This window comes from Euprymna scolopes, chromosome 40 (assembly GCF_053919585.1).
Source record: "Euprymna scolopes isolate OS-2025 chromosome 40, ASM5391958v1, whole genome shotgun sequence".
Taxonomy (NCBI): Eukaryota; Metazoa; Mollusca; class Cephalopoda; order Sepiida; family Sepiolidae; genus Euprymna; species Euprymna scolopes.
In genome coordinates this window covers 66,064,148-66,087,756 of record NC_136521.1, presented here as the reverse complement: position 1 = coordinate 66,087,756, position 23,609 = coordinate 66,064,148, and the positions used below count along the sequence as shown (strand labels likewise).

General features: G+C 36.6%; 1 protein-coding gene across 1 annotated transcript in view; it reads right to left on the bottom strand.

The window, feature by feature from the left end:
* Positions 1-1,501: 1,501 nt before the first annotated feature.
* LOC145265586 (uncharacterized) overlaps positions 1,502-23,609 on the bottom strand; it is a 62,448-nt gene continuing 40,340 nt past the window's right edge. Inside the window, exons 6-8 of the mRNA XM_080121594.1 lie at positions 14,994-15,148; positions 7,424-7,647; positions 1,502-5,193 (exon numbers count right to left, since the gene is read on the bottom strand). Of these exons, the coding sequence (XP_079977720.1) occupies positions 2,073-5,193; positions 7,424-7,647; positions 14,994-15,148 (3,500 nt within the window). The 3' untranslated portion in view covers positions 1,502-2,072. The remainder of the gene's footprint in view (positions 5,194-7,423; positions 7,648-14,993; positions 15,149-23,609) is intronic.

Sequence of the window (23,609 nt, the reverse complement as noted above, 5' to 3'; positions counted from 1 at the left end):
AAAAAAAAAAATGTCTTTGCATCGGAAAATAAATACAAATTTTTCTGATTCCCTATTAATAGTCTCAATGTTAATATACATTCATATAGATATATATATATATATATATATATATATACACACACACACGTATAGTTATGGATGCAACTTTACTATAGCGTGTTGTCCAACCCAATCTTTCCCACAGAAGAAACTGATTTTTCTTATTCCCTATTAATAGTCTCAATGTTAATATACATTCATATATATATATATATATATATATATATATATATATATATATATATGATGAAAATAATGGAAATAGTATTCCGACAAAATAAAGAAATAAAAAGGAACAAACTGTATTATGTGTTCATCAACGTTTCATCTTTATTTCGAGACTTCCTCTGGATGAATATATATATATATATACACACACACGTATAGTTATGGATGCAACTTTACTATAGCGTGTTGTCCAACCCAATCTTTCCCACAGAAGAGACGTTGCGAGCCTCTCTCTGCTATATCGTTATTTTCATGGCAAGGGCTCGACTGAACTCCAATCTATGGTTCCTCTTGCCAAACTTTCACAAAAAACACTCAATTCACTACCACCACTATAAACAGTTTCTCCTCCTGTCTATCTGTTCCTAAATGTAAATGGAGATTCTATGAACAAAGCTTCTTTATTAGAACTGCCCCGCCTGTGGAACACTGTTCTGCTATCCTGCTTCCCGGTTGAATACAACATGGTAACCTTCAAATTCAGTGTAAACAAGTTCTTGTTGAGTTGTCCCCATAAATAATCGAATTCTACCCAATTTACACCATTAATGATTACTACACACCTACTTTACATTCATTAACCTTTATCCTCGAGTGGCTGTCAGACCTTGATAAGTGGTGAGTCCCAATTACAAAAAACAAAAAAAAAAAACGAAAAAGAAGGAAAACAGTTATGTAATTTATCATGAATTTATTTTTTTATAAAATATTATATTTTCACCCCAAACAAGGCACATAGTAACCCCTTATACCAAAGTGACAATCAGGGACATAAACTACTGGGGTACTATGTAGGGAGTTGGGCAGCAAGATGTCGGTTCATCTTACACTTGAACTTCTGCATGTCAGTAGAGTTGGGGAAGCAGGGACCTGAAAGGGAATTCCAAAGTCTAGCAGTTCTGGGGAAGAAACTATTGGAGTAGAAAGCTCTCTTACATCTAGGGATCTCTTCTGTGTAGTGGTGGGATTTAGCTACTTGTTGAGTTCGTCGGGGGTATTTACGTCATGGGAGCACAAGTGCTTGCAGTTCGTCAGAGCATTCACCATTAAAATACTTGTAGAACAGGCAGAGGGATGCAACATTTCGTCGGTGGGACAGAGGCTGTAACCTAGATGACAGTTCAGGACCTATCAGGTTGGCGACTCTCTTTTAGACCTTGTCTAGGAGCGAGAGACTAGGAGCAGATGCACAAGCCCAAATATGACAATAATAATCAATAAACAAAACGTGTAATAATTACAATTGTAGGACAATTATATATTTATTGGTGATACTATACAGTGATGTGAGTTAGCCACAAATACAATAGCTTTCAATGTAGTTAATAAATCGTTCAGCATATACCATTAGCCTGCGGACTGAGAAGAAGACAGCAGCTATGGTCTACTTTGAAACATCATTTATGGCCAATCAATTTAGTTCAGGAGTGAGAAACACGAAGGGCTCAATTACATACAAAAAAGCAACAGATATTTATTAGAGATGAAAACAGACAGCAATAAACAAAATTCGGTATATATACTATCGGTTTCATGGTAGATAGTAAATCGTTTAACCTGCCGACTGACGAGAAGACAGTAGCTGTTATTCATTCCCGCTCAACTTGGGGGATAGGTTTAATATCTACTTTGAAACCTCCAGTATCAACAGCTAATCAATTTATCACTGTATATTGTCATCTATGATAAATAAATATATATATATATATATAAATATATACATACACACACTATAGGACCAATGCCATGTACAATTTGTAATTACAAATAATTTGTGTACCAGCTGAGATGATGTGATGACATTAAAGGCGGTTGCTTGACGCCAGATGATGCTGGGATGCATTGGACGTTAAAGATGACTGCATTACTGGGAGCCGAGATGATGAGAATGAAAGAGGCTGATGATGTAGTGCTGGGGTATGAGAGGGGTAAGAATTCATTGTGAGATTGTTCTGACCACGAGGACGGTTAGAGCCAGCGTTAAAATAACCATCCTCATTGTTGTAGCCGACCTCTTTCCGCGGTCGCTTATTCGGAAATTCTTGACAGCTCTCTTCTCGAGATTCGTGTCGGAAATTCCTCACTGTCATGTTAGTTTTCCATTGATCATCTGCTTGGATGTTACTGAACGTCCGTTTTTCAGGATGACTTGTGTGCTCCAGTTGTCTCCCTTGAAGAAGCTCTCTTCTGTTTAGCACATTATTACTGTTATCGATTGGCGGTCCTCCCCAACACTGTTTGGAGTTTGTGTTCATGTCACTTCTATAATCCACCCCAGTTTTGGTATCATTTCTTGCAAACTTGTCGGATTTCCAGTTTGTACTGAGCCATTGGTTGTTAAAATTATTACCAAATCCACTTTTATCTGGATTTGCCGAGCGATGGTCAATATCTCGATTCTGATTAAACCAATTCTGTTCATTATTTGAACTCTGATCAAACCTTTCTTGATTCCTGTTGGCACCACTATTATTAAACCTACTTTGATCTCGATTTTGACCCGCATGAAATCTATTCTGATCCTGGTTTGAATACCTGTCTAATCTATTTGGATCTGTATCAGAGCCCTTGCCAAATCTAGTCTGATCGATATTAGGACCCATACCAGGTCTATCTTGATCTATGTTTTGATCTCTAGCAAATCTGTTTCGATCTACGTTTGCGTATCTGTCAAATCCACCACTTTTAACCATGTCTTGATCCCTTTCAAATTCCGCTTGAACTATGTTTGGCCCCCTGCCAAATCTACCTTGATCCATTGGAGCCCTGTTAAATCTATTTGGATCTGTGTTTAGACTCTGATCCTGTTTTGAATGATTTTCAAATTGATCAACAGTTGAACCCTTTTCAAATCTACCTTGATTTATGTTTGAAAACCGGGTAAATCTGTTTGGATCTGGGTGTGAACTTTGATCCTGCTTTGAATGACTTCCAAACAAACTCTGATCAACAGTGGAACCCTTCTCAAATCTACTTTGATCCAGCTGTGGAACTCTGTTGAATCTGCTTGGATCAGAGTTTGAACTCTGTTCCTGTTTTGAATGATTTCTAAACAGATTCTGATCAACAGTGGGACTCTTCTCAAATCTCTCCAGCCTCACACTTGAGCTGCTATCAAATCTGCCCTGATCAATTCTAAAATCTCTGTCTAACCTATTGTAACTCCTATTTGACTCGGTATTTAGTATTTCTTGATCCCGAATTGCATTTCTAGTAAATCTATCCTGATTAAAACGGAGATCTATATCCATACTTGAACTGTTGTTTGACATGCCTCGGTTCACTGTTGACCTTTGAGAGTCTACATTTGAACCATGATCAAATACTTCTCGTTCCATATTTGCATCTACATTTGATCCTCTATTAATTCTTCTCAGATCTGTATCTGCTACTCTATTAAATGTTTCATGTTCTATTTTTGAAGTCCTTTCAAATCTCCCGGAGTTCATATTTGACCCCCAATGAAAACCTTCTCGATTTATGTCCGAATCAACACCAAGTCTACTTTGATCTGGCTTTGAACTCTTAACAAATCCACCTTGACTCACAACTGAGCTTCTATCAAACCTTCCTGGATCTCTATCTGAGCTTCTATCAAACCTTCCTGGATCCCTATCTGGCCTCATTTCAAACCTTTCCCGAGCTATGTTTGAATTCTTATCAAATTTTCTATGATCTACATTTGAGCCCCTATCATATCTTTCTTGATCCATGTTTTGATCCCAATCCAATTTTCCCTGATCCCTATTTAAACCCTCAGTAAATCTTTCCCGATCCATGTTTGAACTTTTAGAAAATCTTCCCTGATTCACGCTTGATTTCCGATTAAATCTTTCATTCTTAATGCTTGCAGCAATATCAAATATTCTCTGTTCCAAATTAGAACCCCGCTCAATCCTTCTACGACTTGTTTCTGAATCCAAGACAGAATCATCAAATTTCCTTTTATTGGTAACTGAACCTCGACTAGATCTATCTTTATCTATGAATGGATCGTCATCCCGATTCCAATTCAAACCCTGATCATATCGATCCTGATATCTCTTATGAACATCTTGATTCAGATTTGATTCTTCGTTAAATCTTTTCCGATCCAGGATCGGACCTTTATCGTAATTCCTACTATCATCTGCTACTGATTTTTTGTTTTGCCCTTCCGAATCCGTTTTACTATCTTCTTTGGTCCATTTAAGATTCCTATAGATGCGTGGAGGAAACGGAACTTTATTTTCCCTTTCACCCCGGTCCAACCATCTATCCTCCCTGACAACCGTTCTGTTGGCCACTCTCTTATCAAAGTCGGAACTGTTTCGGAAACTTGCAAGATCCAAAGCGTCCCTGCGAAATTTGTAACTTGATATAACTCTGTCTGGGCTTAATTTGGAATCGTACACCGAGTGATCTCGATACGGGCCTCTCTCAGAACCATGAAGCAACCGTTTTTCAAGATTATAATGGGTGCTGCTAAATGATGAACTGTTGTAATCGTCCAGCGGAAAATCAAATCGTTCACAGCTGGCTCTCCGACTTTCTCTTGATCTACTTCTACCAGTAACTTTGACCTCTCTCCATATCTCATCAGACAAAATTCTCCGTTTAAATTCTGGTCTTTCCCTCTCGTCAGATCTCGCTCTGTCCATACGTCTGCGATTTTGTTTGATGTTCCTTTTGTCCTCACCCCCTCGTGCTTGTGTTTCCCTCGTCTGGTCATCACCATCTTCTTGTTTGTGATGTTCTTCTTCATCTTTTTTGATCGGTTGCTCACTCTTCTGGTTGGCAGAGCCGTACACCCTGGTGTCTACCCATGTATATTTACTTCTATCAATGATCAGGTTGGGAATAATTTTCTGTTTCTTATTTTGTTGGTTGGAACTGCCCGATTTTTCTGAAGTTTTACTGCCGCCAGATGAAGATGTGTTGAGCCTGTAAAAGAGAAAAATAAAAGAATGTGAATATTAATTAGATAATTAATTATATATTTATTATGTTCAAATTTCGTAATAATCGGTTAATTAGTTTAGGAGTGAATCCTATACATACAAATATATAGACATACCTAACTGGCAAGTGCTTGACTGAACTCCAATCTTTGGTTCCCTCTTTCCAAACTTTCACAAACAAAACATTCGACTAGCTACAACCACTATAAACGATTTTCCCTACTCTCCATCTGTGCTTGAATCTAAACACAGATTCCATGAACAAAGTTTTTTGTCCCCAGAACTGCTTGCCTGTGGACACTGTTCCGCTGGCCTGCTTCCCAGTTAAACACAACATATTAGCCTTCAAATCAAATGTAAACAAGTTCTTGTTGAACTGTCTCCATAAATAATAAAATTCTACCCAATTTACATTATCAACAAGTACTACACTGCCACATTCATTAACTCTTATCCTCAACTGCCCTTTAGGCCTTGCTAAGTGGTGACTCCCAAAATTACATAAACATATGTGGTGATTAGTGAAAATTGTTCAAATGTGTCGAAACGCTCAAATTCATCTTAAAATGAACAGCGCATTTTATGAATTTTCTAGATGAGGATTTATAATTTGGATTATTTGAACTACAGGGTGGAATGATAAAATTATCGCTCTAGAAAAGACGACATGATTCCATTTCTGTTTGATAAAAATCGTTTTCTTTTGTTGCAGACTATCTACTAGTTTGCTAGTTGTGTACAAATCCCAAAAGTGATAGGCGCCTTCTATCATGTCTGAAAGTGACACAATGATTAACAAGCAAGATCGGTGATGCGCCACTGTACAACTCATGCTCTCTACCGATCCAAGTTATGAAAACAGGACCATTGCCAACACCCTCAAAGTGCATCGCTGAATTGCCATGAATAACAGGGGCGTGCTCATGGTAATGAAAACAAAGTTTCTGGCAGGATTATGGTCTTTGGTGTGGTTTCAAATGAGTGCTACATCATGCCACTTAACATCTTCGAAGTTGACTTGGGAGTCAACACCAAAGTGTATCTTATACTTGGATGTGCTGAAGAGTGCGGTGATCTCCTGGTACAATCAGGTGACTACTGGCACACCCTGAGTGTGACAGCAGGACTCAGCGCCAGCCCACAAGTCCAAAGAGACCGTTGGGTTAGGCTTCAGAAGGGGTGCTACCATTTTGTATCCTTCTCTCAGTGGCCCAACCCTCTTTCCCTGACATGAACCTGCTGGACTGCTTTGTTTGGTCATACATCAAGAACATTACCAACATGACGTCCCTCAACACCAAAGCCAACCTGATTGCCACCATCCACTGAGTATTCACAGAGTTCCTGCCGGTGCTTGTGAAAAAGGCATGCTCCCAGTTCCGTATCAGGGCCGTGATCTAGGGTGGAGGCGGCTATATTGAATAGATGTCAGCTCTACTACGTAATCAAGTTACCTGAATTGATTTTTTTCAATAAAAGTTTTAAAATAAAGCTGTAACGTTGTTTTCTTTAGGGCGACTGTTCTTATCTTGGATGTCATTTTCACAACATTTTGGTTGACATAACCTCCAGCCTTCTTCAGGTGTATCTTGTTGCACTCAAGAATCTTTCTGTCAAATTTGGAAAATATGTATGGAATTTTGAATAGAACCCTTTGTTTAATTCACGAAGGGAAAGGTGAGTAGCATACTCTCGTTCTGTTAGCCATGGCTGTGTAGAAGATTCAAGAAATTTACAATTGCATCCTACATATTGTTGGCACAGTACATTGAACCTTCAACCTCCGGAAGAGTGTCACTGAATTTTACCCAATACTGTATCCCTTATACCACAGGTCTTTGCGGACAGTTCTAGTATCAATTTTTGGAGCGTTATTCTTCGTTAAAAAAAACAAAAAAACTTGTACTTGCCTTTTGGCTAGGAACACAGTGTAGTATATGTTCTGATGCTATACTTGACTTTTTCAGTCCTTGGTCAGTGGAGGAGAAATCCTTCATGACTGAGACAACTTATTTTTGTTCCTATCCAGAGTGCCCCTTTTTCGGGAGCTGAATTTTCCCCACATTAAAAACCGATCTAGTATCTAACTCTGCCCTCGTGGGGAGGCAAATAGACGAGAACAGCAGTTGTAGTAATCTAAATGAGTCTGAATAACCCTAACCTCAAATTTTCCGAACCTTAATACCAACAGGTGTCAAAGAAACCTTTCTTACTTGGCCTTGTTTGGAGATTTCAGTTTAGCAGAATGGTTACCGCTATCATTCTTAGATTCTGAGATTCCACTTTTTGCCTTTCCGGGCGATAACGTTGCTGCTTTAGCTGACGTTTTATTGGATGGGGCTCCTTTCTTCGGACTTTTGTCCAATGGCTTTTTAAAGCTATCATTCTGCTTGTCATCTTTCCGTTGTCGACTGCTACGACCAAATTCCGCAGGAAGCTGTCAAATAGTAAGTTTATATTGATAGTTAAAAAAAAAAAAAAAAAAAAAAAAAAATTATTTTTTGAAACGTTTCAAGAAAGAACAAGGGTAGTTCCTGACCATTTTTATGTGGGCACAACTATCACAAAGAATATTTCACAATGCTTAGCAATGTATATTATTATGGAAATTTTAAAATATCAAACAATCGAAACAATTTAGGTGTTTTTTTAAGATAGAGTCGACAGATCGATTTAAAAAAGAAAATGTTGTTTTAAGCAAAAAACAATATTACTTCATCGTCATGTCAAAAAATAGTAATATATCCAATTATTAAAATCCATCGATAAAATTTTTATTTTATTTTTTATTTTTTTACATATATCACTTATCAAGGCCCGGAAGCCACTCAGGGATAAGTGTACAGTAGTCAATGGGATAATATTGTAATAATCGTTAGTAATGAAGACTTGATAAAGTGTCTAAGGGGGCGGTTTACCAAGAATTTGTTTATGTTGGACTTGAAGACATCCAAGTTGTAGTCAGGTGGGAAACAGGCAAACGGAAGAGAATTCCACAGGTGTGCACTTCTAAGAAAGAAGTTTTGTTCGTGGAATCTATGTTTTGATTTAGGCACAGATAAAGAATGGGGAAAATTATTGACAGTGGTTTAAGCTAGGCGGGTGTTTTTCGCAAAAGATTGGCGGGGGGGGGGGACCAGAGATTCATAATTTAAAGTAATTTTTACGGAAAATTGGGGGGGGGGGGGATTGCATTTTCTCTGGACGATTGAAGATTGCAAATACAGGAGACATACTTGTCTCCCGTGTCCTCACCTTAAACGGCTGATGCACCGTTTTAGACCCGAGTGATAGACTTTTTTTCTTTTTTTTTTTACTTCCCGATTAAATACAACATATTAGCCTTCAAATCATATGTAAAGAAGTTCTTGTTGAACTGTCTCCATAAATAATCAAATTCTATCGAATTTACATCATTAACGAGTACTATATGCCACTCTACATTCATTAACTCTTATCCTCGAGTGCCCTTTGGGCCTTGATAAGTGGTGATTAGTGAAAATTGTTCAAATAATGTGTAGAAATGCTCAAATGCATCTTAAAATGAACAGCGCATTTTAAGAATTTTCTAGATGAGGATTTATAATTTGGATTATTTGAACTACAGGGTAGAACGATAAAATTGTTGCTGTAGAAAAGACGACATGATTCCATTTCCATTTGATGAAATTGGTTTAGGACCAGAATGATAGACTTTTTTTGTTTTTAAAACTAAAAACACAGTAGCAGTTGTTCTACTCAATGAATTTTCATCATTCTTGGATATGTTACTATTTTCAACATACCATTTAAGTTCTATTGTTTTCACTTAAAACCAGATATTTTAAAAAAAAAAAAGCCAATCTGTTGACTATCTTAATAAGCCCCACAACTTATTTCTTATTTTTTGACATTTTAGCTTTGATATCACATAAGTAATAAGTACTTCTTTCTTAGAACTGCACGCCTGTGGAACTCTGCTCCGTCTGCCTGCTTCCCACCTGACTACAACCCGGATGTCTTCAAGTCCAACGTAAACAAATTCCTGATGAACCGCCCCCTTAAGTGAACACATCATTAAATCTCCGCACTAATGTACTGTACTTGCAATAACCCTTATCCCTGAGTGGCTTCCGGGCCTTGATAAGTGGTGACCACCGTGTAAAAAAAAAAAAAAAACAAAAACAAAAAAAACTAGGGCTATGACAACAGCATATTCTTTTCCTTGTTTTGATTCTCACGTATATATCCATTGATATCTTATATGGTCTGGTGCCCAGCAACCTAACTCCCTGACATGGATCGAATAGCATTAGGGTGGAGCGGGCTGCCGTAAGCCGCGGTGAAGGTAACCCCACTAGAAGAAGCAGACCTCCGATTTAAAAAGCCATAAAGCAGAAGACCAGTACACGCATTAAAGTGGTCTGCAGTTTGACTTGTTGCTGGCTATCTTGCTCCTGCTTGTTGCTGGATCTCAACATTTTGAACCGAGAGAGAGACTTAGCTGTCGTACAAAGCTAAAACTCTGCAATAACATCTTTGTACAGATACTCCCTCAGACGTTTGTCTATAAAAAGAAGTCCTGTGGCAATGGAAAAGTTGTGACATGTGTAGGCCTGACAGGCTGAAAGTATGTAATAACTAACGCTATGACAATACCTTATTCTTTCCCTTGTTTTCATTCTCAGGTATATATCCATTGATATCTTACGTTTTTATGTAGAGTGACGTGGTTCTTGGTTGATTGTGTCTAACTGTATCGGATATATACTCAAGAGTCAAAACAATGGAAAGAATATGCTGTTGTCATAGCCCTACTGATAATGTGCGAGTTGAGATTCATACAAACAATTCTGTTTATAATGATATGAAAACTGTTTTCCAGCTATAACAATTTATAACTTCAACTTTTAACATATTCACGGCACACCAATGTGCATCAGCACAGTATTTGGGAACCACTGCAATATAATAATAATAATAATAATAATAATAATAAAAACGGGGAGTGCCCATTACGTCGATTGCAGAGACAGTGTGGGTAGATCGCATACATGGTATTGAAAAAAAAAAAACATTGGTGCTGGCAAACTTCCAAAACCTCACGGCAGAGCTAGAGGAGACACAAGAGCAGTCATGTGACCAGCTTGAGAGTGCACGCTAGATGAAACAAATTGGGCAACTGTCCGTCACAGTACGGCAAACGCTTTAAAAACTTTTCTTTACTCGAACTAACGGCTACATTCATGTGCTGCCCTTTCCAAGAAGATTCTGCGCTTGTTTCACTCGTATTGAAAATTGCAGTGGACTCTTCTGGAGCAAAAGAGGAGATTTTGACACTATAACCAGACATTCAGCTGATGCAGAGCTCATGGACAATTATAGAACTTACTCGGCCCCCCAACATCAGTAAATGTGCTATCTTCTTGACTGCACTATTTGGGTGCACTTATTTATGTGCGTCCACCTTTTATCACATGAAGCTCATTAAGTCCAAATACCACCCCACCACACTATGACGGATGAGCATTTTATGTCTGCTTCAAGCTGGCTATTAGCAGCTACAGTCCGAACTATGCATCCCTGACTGATTCCATTTAATGCAAGTCATCAGAGTAAGGTAATGACAAAAAATGTGCAGCGTTGCACTATGCAATATGGGTTGATGCAATGATGCAACGTACACCTGCATATACTGTATACATATAAAAATAATTTACAATATATTTATGAATGTGTTTTGTATTTTTAGTAGGTAGTAGATCGTTCAGACTTAATCATGTCATAAGTAGCTCTCCTGCTGAAAAAGTGTGTGCACCCCTGCAATAAAAATACCTATACATATATACTACCCTTCCGATCTACCCATATATGTTGCATCTACTTTTTTTTTATATTATGCTATTCCTTCATTCTCATTTCATATCTAAATGTAATTATCAGTTTTTCTTTATTTGCATTTTGTATAATTCTGACCCGTCTCCTCTTCCGATGAGAAGCATTCAGCTTCGAAATACCATGGCTTAAAATTTTAGAATTGCAGATTAAACTACACATATGACAACATAGCGTTGCCAGGTGTGGTGCTGAAGACTCCTCCTAAGACTGTCGTTCCTGTCTTTGATTGTGTGATTTCATATGATTAACAAAACCAACTTTTGACAGCAAGTATCTGCCACATACAATGCACGTCAGTTCTTGTAATTTCTTTGACATTACATTATCGCCCTGATTTCTTGAAATGCATTTTAAGACAGCAAGTTCTACATGCTGATCTTCAAAAATCTTACAATTTTCTCTGATGGTTTTTCTCCACCGTGATCGATCTTTGTTTTTCAGACAATTCTTAAACCTTTTCCTTGGTTTATGCTGTCGTCTTTTACCTCCATCTATCTTGCCATAAATCAGTTGTTTAGGAACCCTTTTGCCCTCCATCCTAACAACGTGTCCAGTCGAGCGTATCTGATTTTGAATAATTTTCATTTCAATACTGTTACTATTTGATCAAGAACGACAGTGTCAGGCGTCAGGAGTCCTCCAGTTAATCTTAAGTATTCTCCGAATACAACTTTGGTGAAACTTTTCCAATAACTTAAGATGCCTCAAGTTATTGGAAAGTTATTGACTTATATCAATAAAAGAAAATGAAGACATAAAAACTATATAGTAATATATATAAATTTATTCAATAAGAGTATATATCAATTAGGGCTGTTGGGTAAGTGGGAGCTCTTTATACCATGATATTTCGAAGCCTAATGCTTCTCATCAGAAGAGTAACATAATAGGGATGTGATGTCTAGTGATAGTTATGCAATAAATTATTGAGTCTATTTTGGGGAACTATATATATTCTTATTTAAACATGTGTAGATGTGTGGTAGTTATGGAGGGGGTTGGTTGTTTTTGTTTTAAGGCATATCAACCCTTTTCAGGTTATTTAATGCCGAATCTAGTTATTTTGAGGAACGATTTTTAATGGAGTATATTCTTTTTTTTTTTTTAAGTCAGATTCTATTTAACCCATAGTTGGGACCCTAACAGGTACTACCACTCCGAGTCAGAGTGGACTTGGGAGCAATGGCAATTAAAGGGTGGCTCCACACTCCCTAAGGCCCGCAAGGTGGGGCCTCACCATCGGATATAGTTTTAGCTATGGAGGGGGGTTTATACTATGTCGGTATATTTTTTAAAAGGGGTACCTGAGATTATATCAGTACTTGCAAAGCAAGTAACGAAATACAAAAAAACAAAAAGCAAAACAGATAAATACATATAAGTTCTTTCGTGAGGGAAACTCTTCGTCCAGTTTAGGTAGTGAGTTAAAGAAGGAGTTACTGTTGGTTGTACAAAAAATGAAATTTATGGAATATTTGACTTTGGACAAAAATATAGTGAAAAGATATTACCTCTTTCTTTAGGATTGGTTGGTTGATTTTTGTTTTACGGCATATCAACCCTTTCCGGGTTATTTAATGCCGAATCCAAAGATTTTGAAGAAAAATTTTTTTTAATAGAATATATTTGTTGTTTTCACGTTGGTTTCTATTTAACCCATAGTTGGGACCCTAACAGGTACTACCACTCCGGGTCAGAGTGGACCTGGGAGCAATGGTAATTAAAGGGTGGCTCCACACTCCCCAAAGTCCACAAGCTGGGGCCTCACCACTGGATATAGTTTAAGGTCATATCCAGGACCCTTTCTTTAGGAAGACAAAAGATTTGGAACAGCCATTAATTCCAGGGTGTGGTTTAATGTTTCCGCGTTTATCATTCCCGGATTAAAAAAATGTTTTCCTTGATAGATGATGCAGGTAGTTCCTGTGTATCTTTTGCGTATGCAAGAAACGATTCAAGCGAAGATATAGTTACTTGCAGGAATAATTGTTATTTATAAAAAGATCGAGCCAGCCAGTGGAAAAAAAAAGAAAAAAAAGGACGTGTTTTTAAAGACAAGACTAAAAAAAAGTCAGAAGCTGAGAGGAATAGGCATAAAAAGCTGCGTTTGGAAGTTAAGAGAGTGCACTAGCAGTCAGTGGACATGGGGGAGGCAATGGACCTTAAAGTTTAGGTATGATTTTGTTAGGGGAGGGGGGATAGTTATCAAGACCTTATTTTTTTCTTTTTTTTATATCGAGAGAGCCATTTATGATGGGGGTTAGAGTTAGGGTTAAGAGGGGATGTTTTTAGTAGTAGCCGTTGGAGTTTTATTAATTTAATTAAAAATGTTTCCAGTTTTGAGTGGATCAGTGTACAAATATCAAATATTAAATAGTCAACCCGCTGGTCAAATTGGCAGTGGTCGCTTTGACTGGGGCGAAAGAGATGACCGTCAAAGAGGTGATGTTCCCCAATCCAAAAGGAATGGCGAACTAAAGCAAACCAAAGTTGGAGAAAAAACAAAGACGGACAAGAAACTTGTGTAGAGGCCGAGGTTTAAACATTGGTGTAACATCACGCAACCGCATATTTTCCTCTAACATTGTCAACAACTCTCATAAAGTTGAATGTACCCGTGACATGGCTGTGAAAACTGATAATCCACTGGTGCCAGAAGTTATGCTGAAGTTACAAAAGGAGTTTGCAGCAGGTTGAAAAATGGACGTGCAAATTATCATTGCATTTGACAGGCTGCGCATGCAAACGACCATGGCATATTTTTCTTCTTAAAAATGAAAATCTGAAATTAAATCAATTGTAATACATTCTCGGTATTTATCTCTGCTATATCTCAGTGCTTGAGAAGCAATAGAACCGTTTGGCAGGTTCAGTGATTTAGCAGGAAAACAAAATTCTGTGAAGTTGGCTTTCTGATTGGTTGGTTGGTTGTTTTTGTTTTACCGCATATCAACCCTTTTCGGGTTATTTAATGCCGAATCCAAAGATTTTGAAGAAAAAATTTTTTTAATAGAATATATTTGTTGTTTTCACGTTGGTTTCTATTTAACCCATAGTTAGGACCCTAACAGGTACTACCACTCCAGGTCAGAGTGGACCTGGGAGCAATGGTAATTAAAGGGTGTCTCCACACTCCCCAAAGCCCACAAGCTGGGGCCTCACCACTGGATATAGTTTAAGGTCATATCCAGGACCCCCATTGAGGGACTTTTACCCTCTGCAGGGGAAAGGGGGAGGCAGTCGGCATATTCTAATGCCCCACCGACAGGGCCTTGGCTTTCTGAAGTAAAAAAGTTGTGAAAACAGCTTCTAACCTTGGCACAAAAACGGATTAAGTTTGTTTGGTTCAGTAAATTCTACTGTTGAGATTCAAGACCTGTTATTATCATGGATCAGACAAATCAATAATCATTGTTATTGCCCAACAGAGCTATGGTAATGAAATAGAGAAGTTTGTGAAAGGTGTCTGGCTACAGGTGCCTAATGCACTATGTTTTCTTAAATCGTTGTGTACATATTGAAACTTAAACGTTTTTGTTAAACGTGTAACTCCATAGAAACAAAGAAACGTTCCAAGGAGTTACAGAGAAGTAGACAATAACCGAAAAAAAAAAAAACTTGTGAAGCTCAAAGAATTGTATTGGAAAACCGACTTAAAACCTTGCCGTGCAGTATTGGAAATTAATCAATGTTGAATTGGGTTTTAATATTTTGAAGATTAAAAGAGTTTTGTCCCTTGAACCATGTGAGGAGTTGCCTCCCCTTGTTTGATTTGAGATGTGTGCTTTAAGAATTGGTAACTGGGAGTTGTCTGTATGAAGTCATTTTTAAGTAAGAAAGGTAAGTTTTCTTTATTTACTTCATAATTAACTAACAAAGGTTATTAATTAACCCACATTTACTTACCCCATATAAATCAGAGGGAATATCTTTCCCAGAAAATACAAAATCATCTTTGCCAGAAGCTGACTTCTTCAAGTTTGATTTATTAGCATTGGAGATGCTGGAACGATCTGTGGTAGATGTGTGGCCCTTTTCGTGGGGATCTGGCTCCCCTCCACCTGAAAATATACAAAGAATAATAAGAAAGAAATGATGGAGAAAAAAAAAAAAAAATTATTCCGTTCATATGTTTAGGTTAGACGGTAATGAATGCCTTCTTCAGATAGGCAAAAATGATGAGGAAAAAAAAATCTACATATAAAAATGACCGTGTCTATATGTGTGTACATGTGCAGAATGGTCTCTACCAAACTACTTTGTCAATTTCGGTCTGCAGACTAGCAACTTTATATATAGGAGATTAGGACCCATGGAACAAATTTGATTTAGTTTATAGCTGCTAAAGCAGTTAAAACTGAAAACTAGAACTTGGCAGGCATAAGTCAACTTAAAGTGTTCCTCTACGCATGCACAAATATACATTTATACATTAAACTGCGTTAATTATAAAAGTTTTAACATCCATCTGTCCTTGGTTCTTATGGTAGTGAATACCGCTGGAGAGCTGAAGCTTTTGGTTTCAATTCTAGCTGATGGCACCCAAGAAACTTCTTTTTTGTTTTTAAACTTTTGAAATCATTACTATATATTGGATGCAATTAGCACAACCATAAAATGCTTTGGATAATTACAAATTTCAAGGTAGTTCTACTGAAATAGTCATATTTAAAAAAACAAAAACACTAAGTTCTCAAAATACCACCATTTTATTTAGAAATAAATATCCTTTCACATGCTTTAATAAATAATGATCTATATAATTTAATTTGGGGGTACGTTAGAAAGCAAAAGAGGCAGAGGGAAGCCAAGGAGAAGGTGGAGAGAAAATGTTTTTGATTGGACATCTCTCAACAGTTGGGCATCCATCAACCAACTGGCTCTGGATTGGAAGGAATGGTGAAAAATAAGTCACGTGGGTTCATAATTAGCACCAAGTGGAAAATGCGCCCCACAATGATGATAAAAATGTTAATGCCACAAAATGATCATTTTGCATCATTTCTTTTTTTTTTTTGTACTTCTTGTGTGCTTAAAAGCTTGGTACTGCTCCCCTCTGAGGAATTTGGAAAACAATCAGAAAAAAAAAAAAAACATCGCACTTATTGTCGGGGTACAAAATAAACTGATCCATTCATTGTTTTTATTTTTTTGCCATTAGAATAAAACTTCAATATAACGCGTATTGAACATTTTTTAATATTTCCCGTACTCTAAGTAAATTAATGTTTTTATTTTTTTTATGTGCTAAAATTATAATTCTGTGTTGATTTCTCTTCCGGTATCAGCCATTTTTAATTAGCCTCTCCCCCATAATATTAAAAACTTTTCAGCAAAAGTAATCAATTTGAATAGTATTGTTACATACTATGTGTATAACTGACGGGTGTATATTCTTGTCTATATAAATATATGCTTACATATCTGTTCATTGCAGCTCCTATTGTCTAAGGAATGTGTATACATACAGAGTGGAACAATAAAAGTATTGCCCTAAAGAAAACAACACTTCAGCTTTATTTTTAAACATTCATTGAAAAAAAAAAAAATCAATTCAGGTAACTTGATTTTATAGTAGAGCTGAAATCTATTCAATGTAGCCGCCTTCAGCCTCAATACGGGTCTAGAACTGGGAGCATGCCTTTTCCACAAGTGCCGATGGAAGCTCAGAAAATACTCAGCACATGGCAGTGATCAGTTGTGGGGTGGGAGGTCATGTTGGTGATTTTTTTTCGACATATGACCAAACAAAGTAGTCCAGCGGGTTCAGATTGGAGGAGGAGGAGGCAGGACCAGAGAGAGAAGGGTACAAAGTCGTAACACCCCTTCTGAAGGGTCCTGGGTCTCTTTAGACTTGTTGGTCAGTGCAGGGTCCTGCTGCCACACCCAGGGTATAGCAGTGGCCACCTGATTGTATCCGGGGATCACCACACTCTCAGCACATCCAGATACACTTTGATGTTGACTTTCAAGTCGACTTGTAAAGTGGTATGATGTGGTCCTCACTTGAAACCACAACAAAGACCATATCTGTGACTGGGAACTTTGTTTTCATCCCCCTGGGTACATCCCTGTTATTTGTGGTAATCCAGCGATGCATCTTGAGGGTGGTGGCAATGGTCCTGTTGTCATAACCTGGATTGGTATAGAGCATAAGTTGTACGCTCGTTCTCTTTCAAACATGAAAGAAGGCCCCTATTGCTCTTTGGATTTGTATACAACTAGCCAACTAGTAGATGATCTGCAACAAAAAAAGAAAACTTGTTTTCATCAGACGGAAATGGAATCATGTCGTCTTTTATAGGGCGACGATTTTATCATTTCACCCTGTATATGTGTCAATGTTCACACACATAAAATCGAATAGTTCACAACCAGACAATTAACACTGGAGACAATTCTTGAACAGGAACAATGGTACCAGCAAAGGACACGTCTTGTTCTGAATCACAACTTTTTTTACCTATAATTCTTTCATGTTGCCACACTGCCAAAATTCTTCTCTCCAAAAGGAAAACACTAATAAGCGAATTATATTTTCTATATATAATCGTTTGTTTCACAGGCTGGATCTCTTTCAGAATCTGCAACACTTTATCTGTTTACTTCAGTGGTTTTCAACCATTTTTGAGAAGCCCCATGTACATAAATGTGTATAAGGAACTTTTTTTTAATTAAAAAAAAAAAAAAAAAAAAAAAGTTTACATTCACAAAACACAAGACTATCTAAATTTGTTTATTCAAAAGAAAGTGTATAAGGTATTTTTTTAATAAAAAAAAGAAAAGAAAAAAGGTTTACATTCAAAAAATACAATACTCTTTAAATTTCTTTATGCAAAAGTATTACAAAATAATGTGAAATTTGATGATTTTCAAACAGAACTGAAAAGTTTTGGAAAGCTCCATACGCATCTCTTCTTCAAGTGCAACTAACTTTTCTCTTTTCTCACTTTTAATATTTGTTATATAGATTCTTTCAGTTTTTCAAAGTATTCTATTTTTTTTTAAGCCAAATTAGACTGTTTTAATATTAGACAACGTTTCAAACTTTTTTAAGCCAAATTAGTCAGATGATGCTACAAATTTTTTTAAAGCCAAATTAGGCTGCTTTGATATCAGACGACACTTCAACTTAGATAGCAGCATTGAACTGTTTGATAACTTCTCACCAAAAACTAAATAATAAAATCAACAATAGCAGTAAATCCAAAAGCTATATAATCCAAATTGAATAATTGATTTTAGTCAGGTTTCCATCCTTCAAATCCATTTGCAAGCATTTAAAAACCTAAAAGTTGAATAGGTAGTGACACCATGTTCTTTAGCAGATGAATAATCTGAGACTGATTTTGGGATGCTTGTTAAAATACAGTTGAAAGATTGATTTAAGGGGGGGGAAAAAAAAAAAAGAAAGTCATTTTAAGCGAAAACAATATAATTTTCATGCCGAAAATAGTAATATATTCAAAAATTATGAAAAATCATCAAGTATAAAGTTATTTATAGTTAAAATTAACTTTTACGGAAAATAGGGTAAAATTGCATTTTTCTTAGATGTTATAAAGTAGACGGTAGGAGTCTAAATGCAAGGGACATAACTCCGGAATGAATATTTTAGATTACTTGCTCATTGCTACAATATTTGTTGTCTATAATGATAGACTTAGCGATTGTTCTATTAAATGAATTTTCATAATTTTTGGATATATCACTATTTTCTACATGACAACTAAGTACACAATATTGTTTTTGCTTAAAAGGATGTATTTAAAACATCGATTTGTTAACCATATCTTAACAAGCTATTTCTCTGTCGCGCCTAGTGCTCTCTGATTGGATAGCGCACGCAGTTTCGTAACCTTTAATAGTGCTGATTTTACCATCTTTCGATGCCGAGATAAATTGACAAACAGCACTTGACATGCGTGACTAATATTTTCCATTCACGATTCGCAGTAAATTTGCAACTATTGCGTTCCTAATGCCGTATTGAGCTGATAGTGAGAAATTAATTTCTTGTCGGTATTAAAATTTTTTTTTTGTGAAACAGTAATATATGAAGAGTCGTTTAGAGTTGAAATTTATGCCTTCAATAAGTTTCCAGACTTTTTTTCGTATCGGCACTTTTATTGATAGTACGCACATGAAACTTTAGTACCCTTCAAAGTAATCTTATCCGGCTGTAACACACTTGTTGTACCGTTCTAACAACTTCCGGAAGACCTTTTGGAAGTTTTCTTGAGCGTGTCAATGACTCTCGTCACAGCCTCTTTCATCTCAATTGTCTTCTCATGACGACAACCTCTGAGGTTTTCCTTGAGCTTAGGGAATAAGCAAAAGTCAAAGGGAGCAAGGTCTGGACTATAGGGAGGGTGAGGAACTGTCTTGATGTCCATGACAATGTCTTCCTTTCTGATTTTCTCTGAGCACACCTGAGACAAACTTTGCATACATCTTCCGCATCTTCAGTTCCTTGTTAATAATTGTTGCGTACAGTTCCCACACTGACAAACTGTGCACTTATTATCTCTATAGACACGCCACAGTACTTATCCATGAAATTCTTTATTTGGCCAATCAACTCTGGTGTTCTGACTTCATTACTCCTCCCATAACTCTCATCATCCCTCAGACTCCCTGCCTTCCTGAAATCTCTTATGCCACTCAAAAACTGATGCTCGATTCATGCAAGATGGTCCAAAAACAGTTTGAATCATTCTATCCGTTTTTGTGGAATTTTTTCAAGTTTAAAACAAAATTTTATTACATATCCTTTTTCTAAAGTGTCCTCGCGTCCGGATTGCATTTTTGAATTCACTACCTGTTACAATCATGCTTTAGTAGGGTGTATTCCAATTCCTGTTGTAGCTGTTCATTTGAACCTGAAATTATAAAAATTGGTCAGTCATCTCATAAGATGTATAACAATAACATACTGAATTTTCAAGAGTCTACAACAATTTTAAATGCCTGAAAAAAAAAAAAAAAAAAAGTCTAGAAACTTATTGAAGGCAGCTCATATCATATTTTAAGCCTCTAAACTCGAGAAATACACACTTTAAATATGTAAACATTAATTCAAAACTAACTAACATGGCTGTCTTTTAGCCTCGAAGTGAAAAGCTTTGACTGTTGATCGAAAAAGCGAAACGTTAGGATCCAAAACTGAAAATGAAACGAGAAATTTCTTTATTGCGGACTATTATCCTCATCATTTTTAGTTGTTTCACGTTTCGGCCAACTTTTCCTCTGATCTTCTTCAGGTGTAACTGTGATGGGATAGGAATGCCAAATTTCCTAACTGCATCCTCAGCAATTACTACCTTCCATAGTTGTCGTCTCACACCGTTTTAGCCAACTAAGCCTCTGGTTGGCTTTGGGTAGGATTGAAACTGCTACCTTCAGACAATGTTCACCTGACCCGTAGAGATTCAACGTCTATCCACTGTTTATATGGCATAATCACGCTTGACACACCGATTCCCATCAGATCACCAAAGTTAAGCACTGATGAGCCTGGCCAGTATCAGATGGGTGGCCATTTGTGACTTCCAGGTGCTGTATATGCTCTCTGCCTATCTCGGCATTGTCTCCAGTCGTCCTGGACTTCTCCTTGCCACTGGACTCAAGGAGTGCCGATTCAGGAGGTGTGGTTGTAGATTGCGCAACCCTTGCCTCACAATTACATGCGCAGCTGCCCTTACAGGGGGTATCCATTGTCTTTCGAGACTGAACGGAGGCATCTGCTCCACTGTTATGACCTGACAAAGGCCAGAGGAATAGTTGGCCGAAACGTAATGAAACTAAAAAACATGAGGATAATAGTTTGCAATAAATGAAATAATAAATAATACCCATCTCAATAATGAATAATACTCGTCTCAATAATGAATAATGCTCGTCTCAATAATGAATAATGCTAGTCTCAATAATGAATAATGCCCATCTCAATAATGAATAATGCCCATCTCAATAATGAATAATACCCATCTCAATAATGAATAATACCCATCTCAATAATGAATAATACCCATCTCAATAATGAATAATACCCATCTCAATAATGAATAATACCCATCTCAATAATGAACAATACCCGTCTCAATAATGAACAATGCCCGTCTCAATAATGAACAATGCCCGTCTCAATAATGAACAATGCTCGTCTCAATAATGAACAATGCTCGTCTCAATAATGAACAATGCTCGTCTCAATAATGAACAATGCTCGTCTCAATAATGAATAATGCTCGTCTCAATAATGAATAATGCTCGTCTCAATAATGAATAATGCTCGTCTCAATAATGAATAATGCTCGTCTCAATAATGAATAATGCTCGTCTCAATAATGAATAATGCTCGTCTCAATAATGAATAATGCTCGTCTCAATAATGAATAATGCTCGTCTCAATAATGAATAATGCTCGTCTCAATAATGAATAATGCTCGTCTCAATAATGAATAATGCTCGTCTCAATAATGAATAATGCTCGTCTCAATAATGAATAATGCTCGTCTCAATAATGAATAATGCTCGTCTCAATAATGAATAATGCTCGTCTCAATAATGAATAATGCTCGTCTCAATAATGAATAATGCTCGTCTCAATAATGAACAATGCTCGTCTCAATAATGAACAATGCTCGTCTCAATAATGAACAATGCTCGTCTCAATAATGAATAATGCTCGTCTCAATAATGAATAATGCTCGTCTCAATAATGAACAATGCTCGTCTCAATAATGAACAATGCTCGTCTCAATAATGAACAATGCTCGTCTCAATAATGAATAATGCTCGTCTCAATAATGAATAATGCTCGTCTCAATAATGAATAATGCTCGTCTCAATAATGAACAATGCTCGTCTCAATAATGAACAATGCTCGTCTCAATAATGAATAATGCTCGTCTCAATAATGAACAATGCTCGTCTCAATAATGAATAATGCTCGTCTCAATAATGAATAATGCTCGTCTCAATAATGAATAATGCTCGTCTCAATAATGAACAATGCTCGTCTCAATAATGAACAATGCTCGTCTCAATAATGAATAATGCTCGTCTCAATAATGAATAATGCTCGTCTCAATAATGAATAATGCTCGTCTCAATAATGAACAATGCTCGTCTCAATAATGAACAATGCTCGTCTCAATAATGAATAATGCTCGTCTCAATAATGAATAATGCTCGTCTCAATAATGAATAATGCTCGTCTCAATAATGAATAATGCTCGTCTCAATAATGAACAATGCTCGTCTCAATAATGAATAATGCTCGTCTCAATAATGAACAATGCTCGTCTCAATAATGAACAATGCTCGTCTCAATAATGAATAATGCTCGTCTCAATAATGAATAATGCTCGTCTCAATAATGAACAATGCTCGTCTCAATAATGAACAATGCTCGTCTCAATAATGAATAATGCTCGTCTCAATAATGAATAATGCTCGTCTCAATAATGAATAATGCTCGTCTCAATAATGAATAATGCTCGTCTCAATAATGAATAATGCTCGTCTCAATAATGAATAATGCTCGTCTCAATAATGAACAATGCTCGTCTCAATAATGAACAATGCTCGTCTCAATAATGAATAATGCTCGTCTCAATAATGAATAATGCTCGTCTCAATAATGAATAATGCTCGTCTCAATAATGAACAATGCTCGTCTCAATAATGAACAATGCTCGTCTCAATAATGAATAATGCTCGTCTCAATAATGAATAATGCTCGTCTCAATAATGAATAATGCTCGTCTCAATAATGAATAATGCTCGTCTCAATAATGAACAATGCTCGTCTCAATAATGAACAATGCTCGTCTCAATAATGAATAATGCTCGTCTCAATAATGAATAATGCTCGTCTCAATAATGAATAATGCTCGTCTCAATAATGAATAATGCTCGTCTCAATAATGAATAATGCTAGTCTCAATAATAAATAATACTCATCTCAATAATAAATAATACCCATCTCAATAATGAATAATACCAGTCTCAATAATAAATAATACCCATCTTAATAATAAAGTCCAATTAATTAAATGAGAAAGTTCCTGTTTAATTTATCTGTTTGTGATTAAAATATAAGTTTTTGTAAATAAAACATTTTCACGGCTGTTTCTCAAAGGATGCCTCCAATTTTGAGTTTTTCTTCAAATTTTAAATTTTAGTTCGATCTGTTTTGATAGGGTCATTGGCTTTAGACGCGAACGACAAGTTGTTTCACTAAGATGCCTAACACATTGATATTCACGATTTTTTATTTTCATACTTTTCTATGTTGCGGATCCCCTAGGAGAGCTTCACAAGGGATTTGCTGTTCGCCAGTTGAAAACTCACTGGTCTACATTCTAGATGTATTGAAGAGAGAGAGGACCAAACGAAATCAGAGGTATAGTAGTGTTTAGTTTAGACAGTTTTAGCAGATTTTAGCTCCTCCTTCGATAACATGAATTTATCCATAAAGAGATTCATTCTTGCTGTAGCTGTACCATTTTAAAC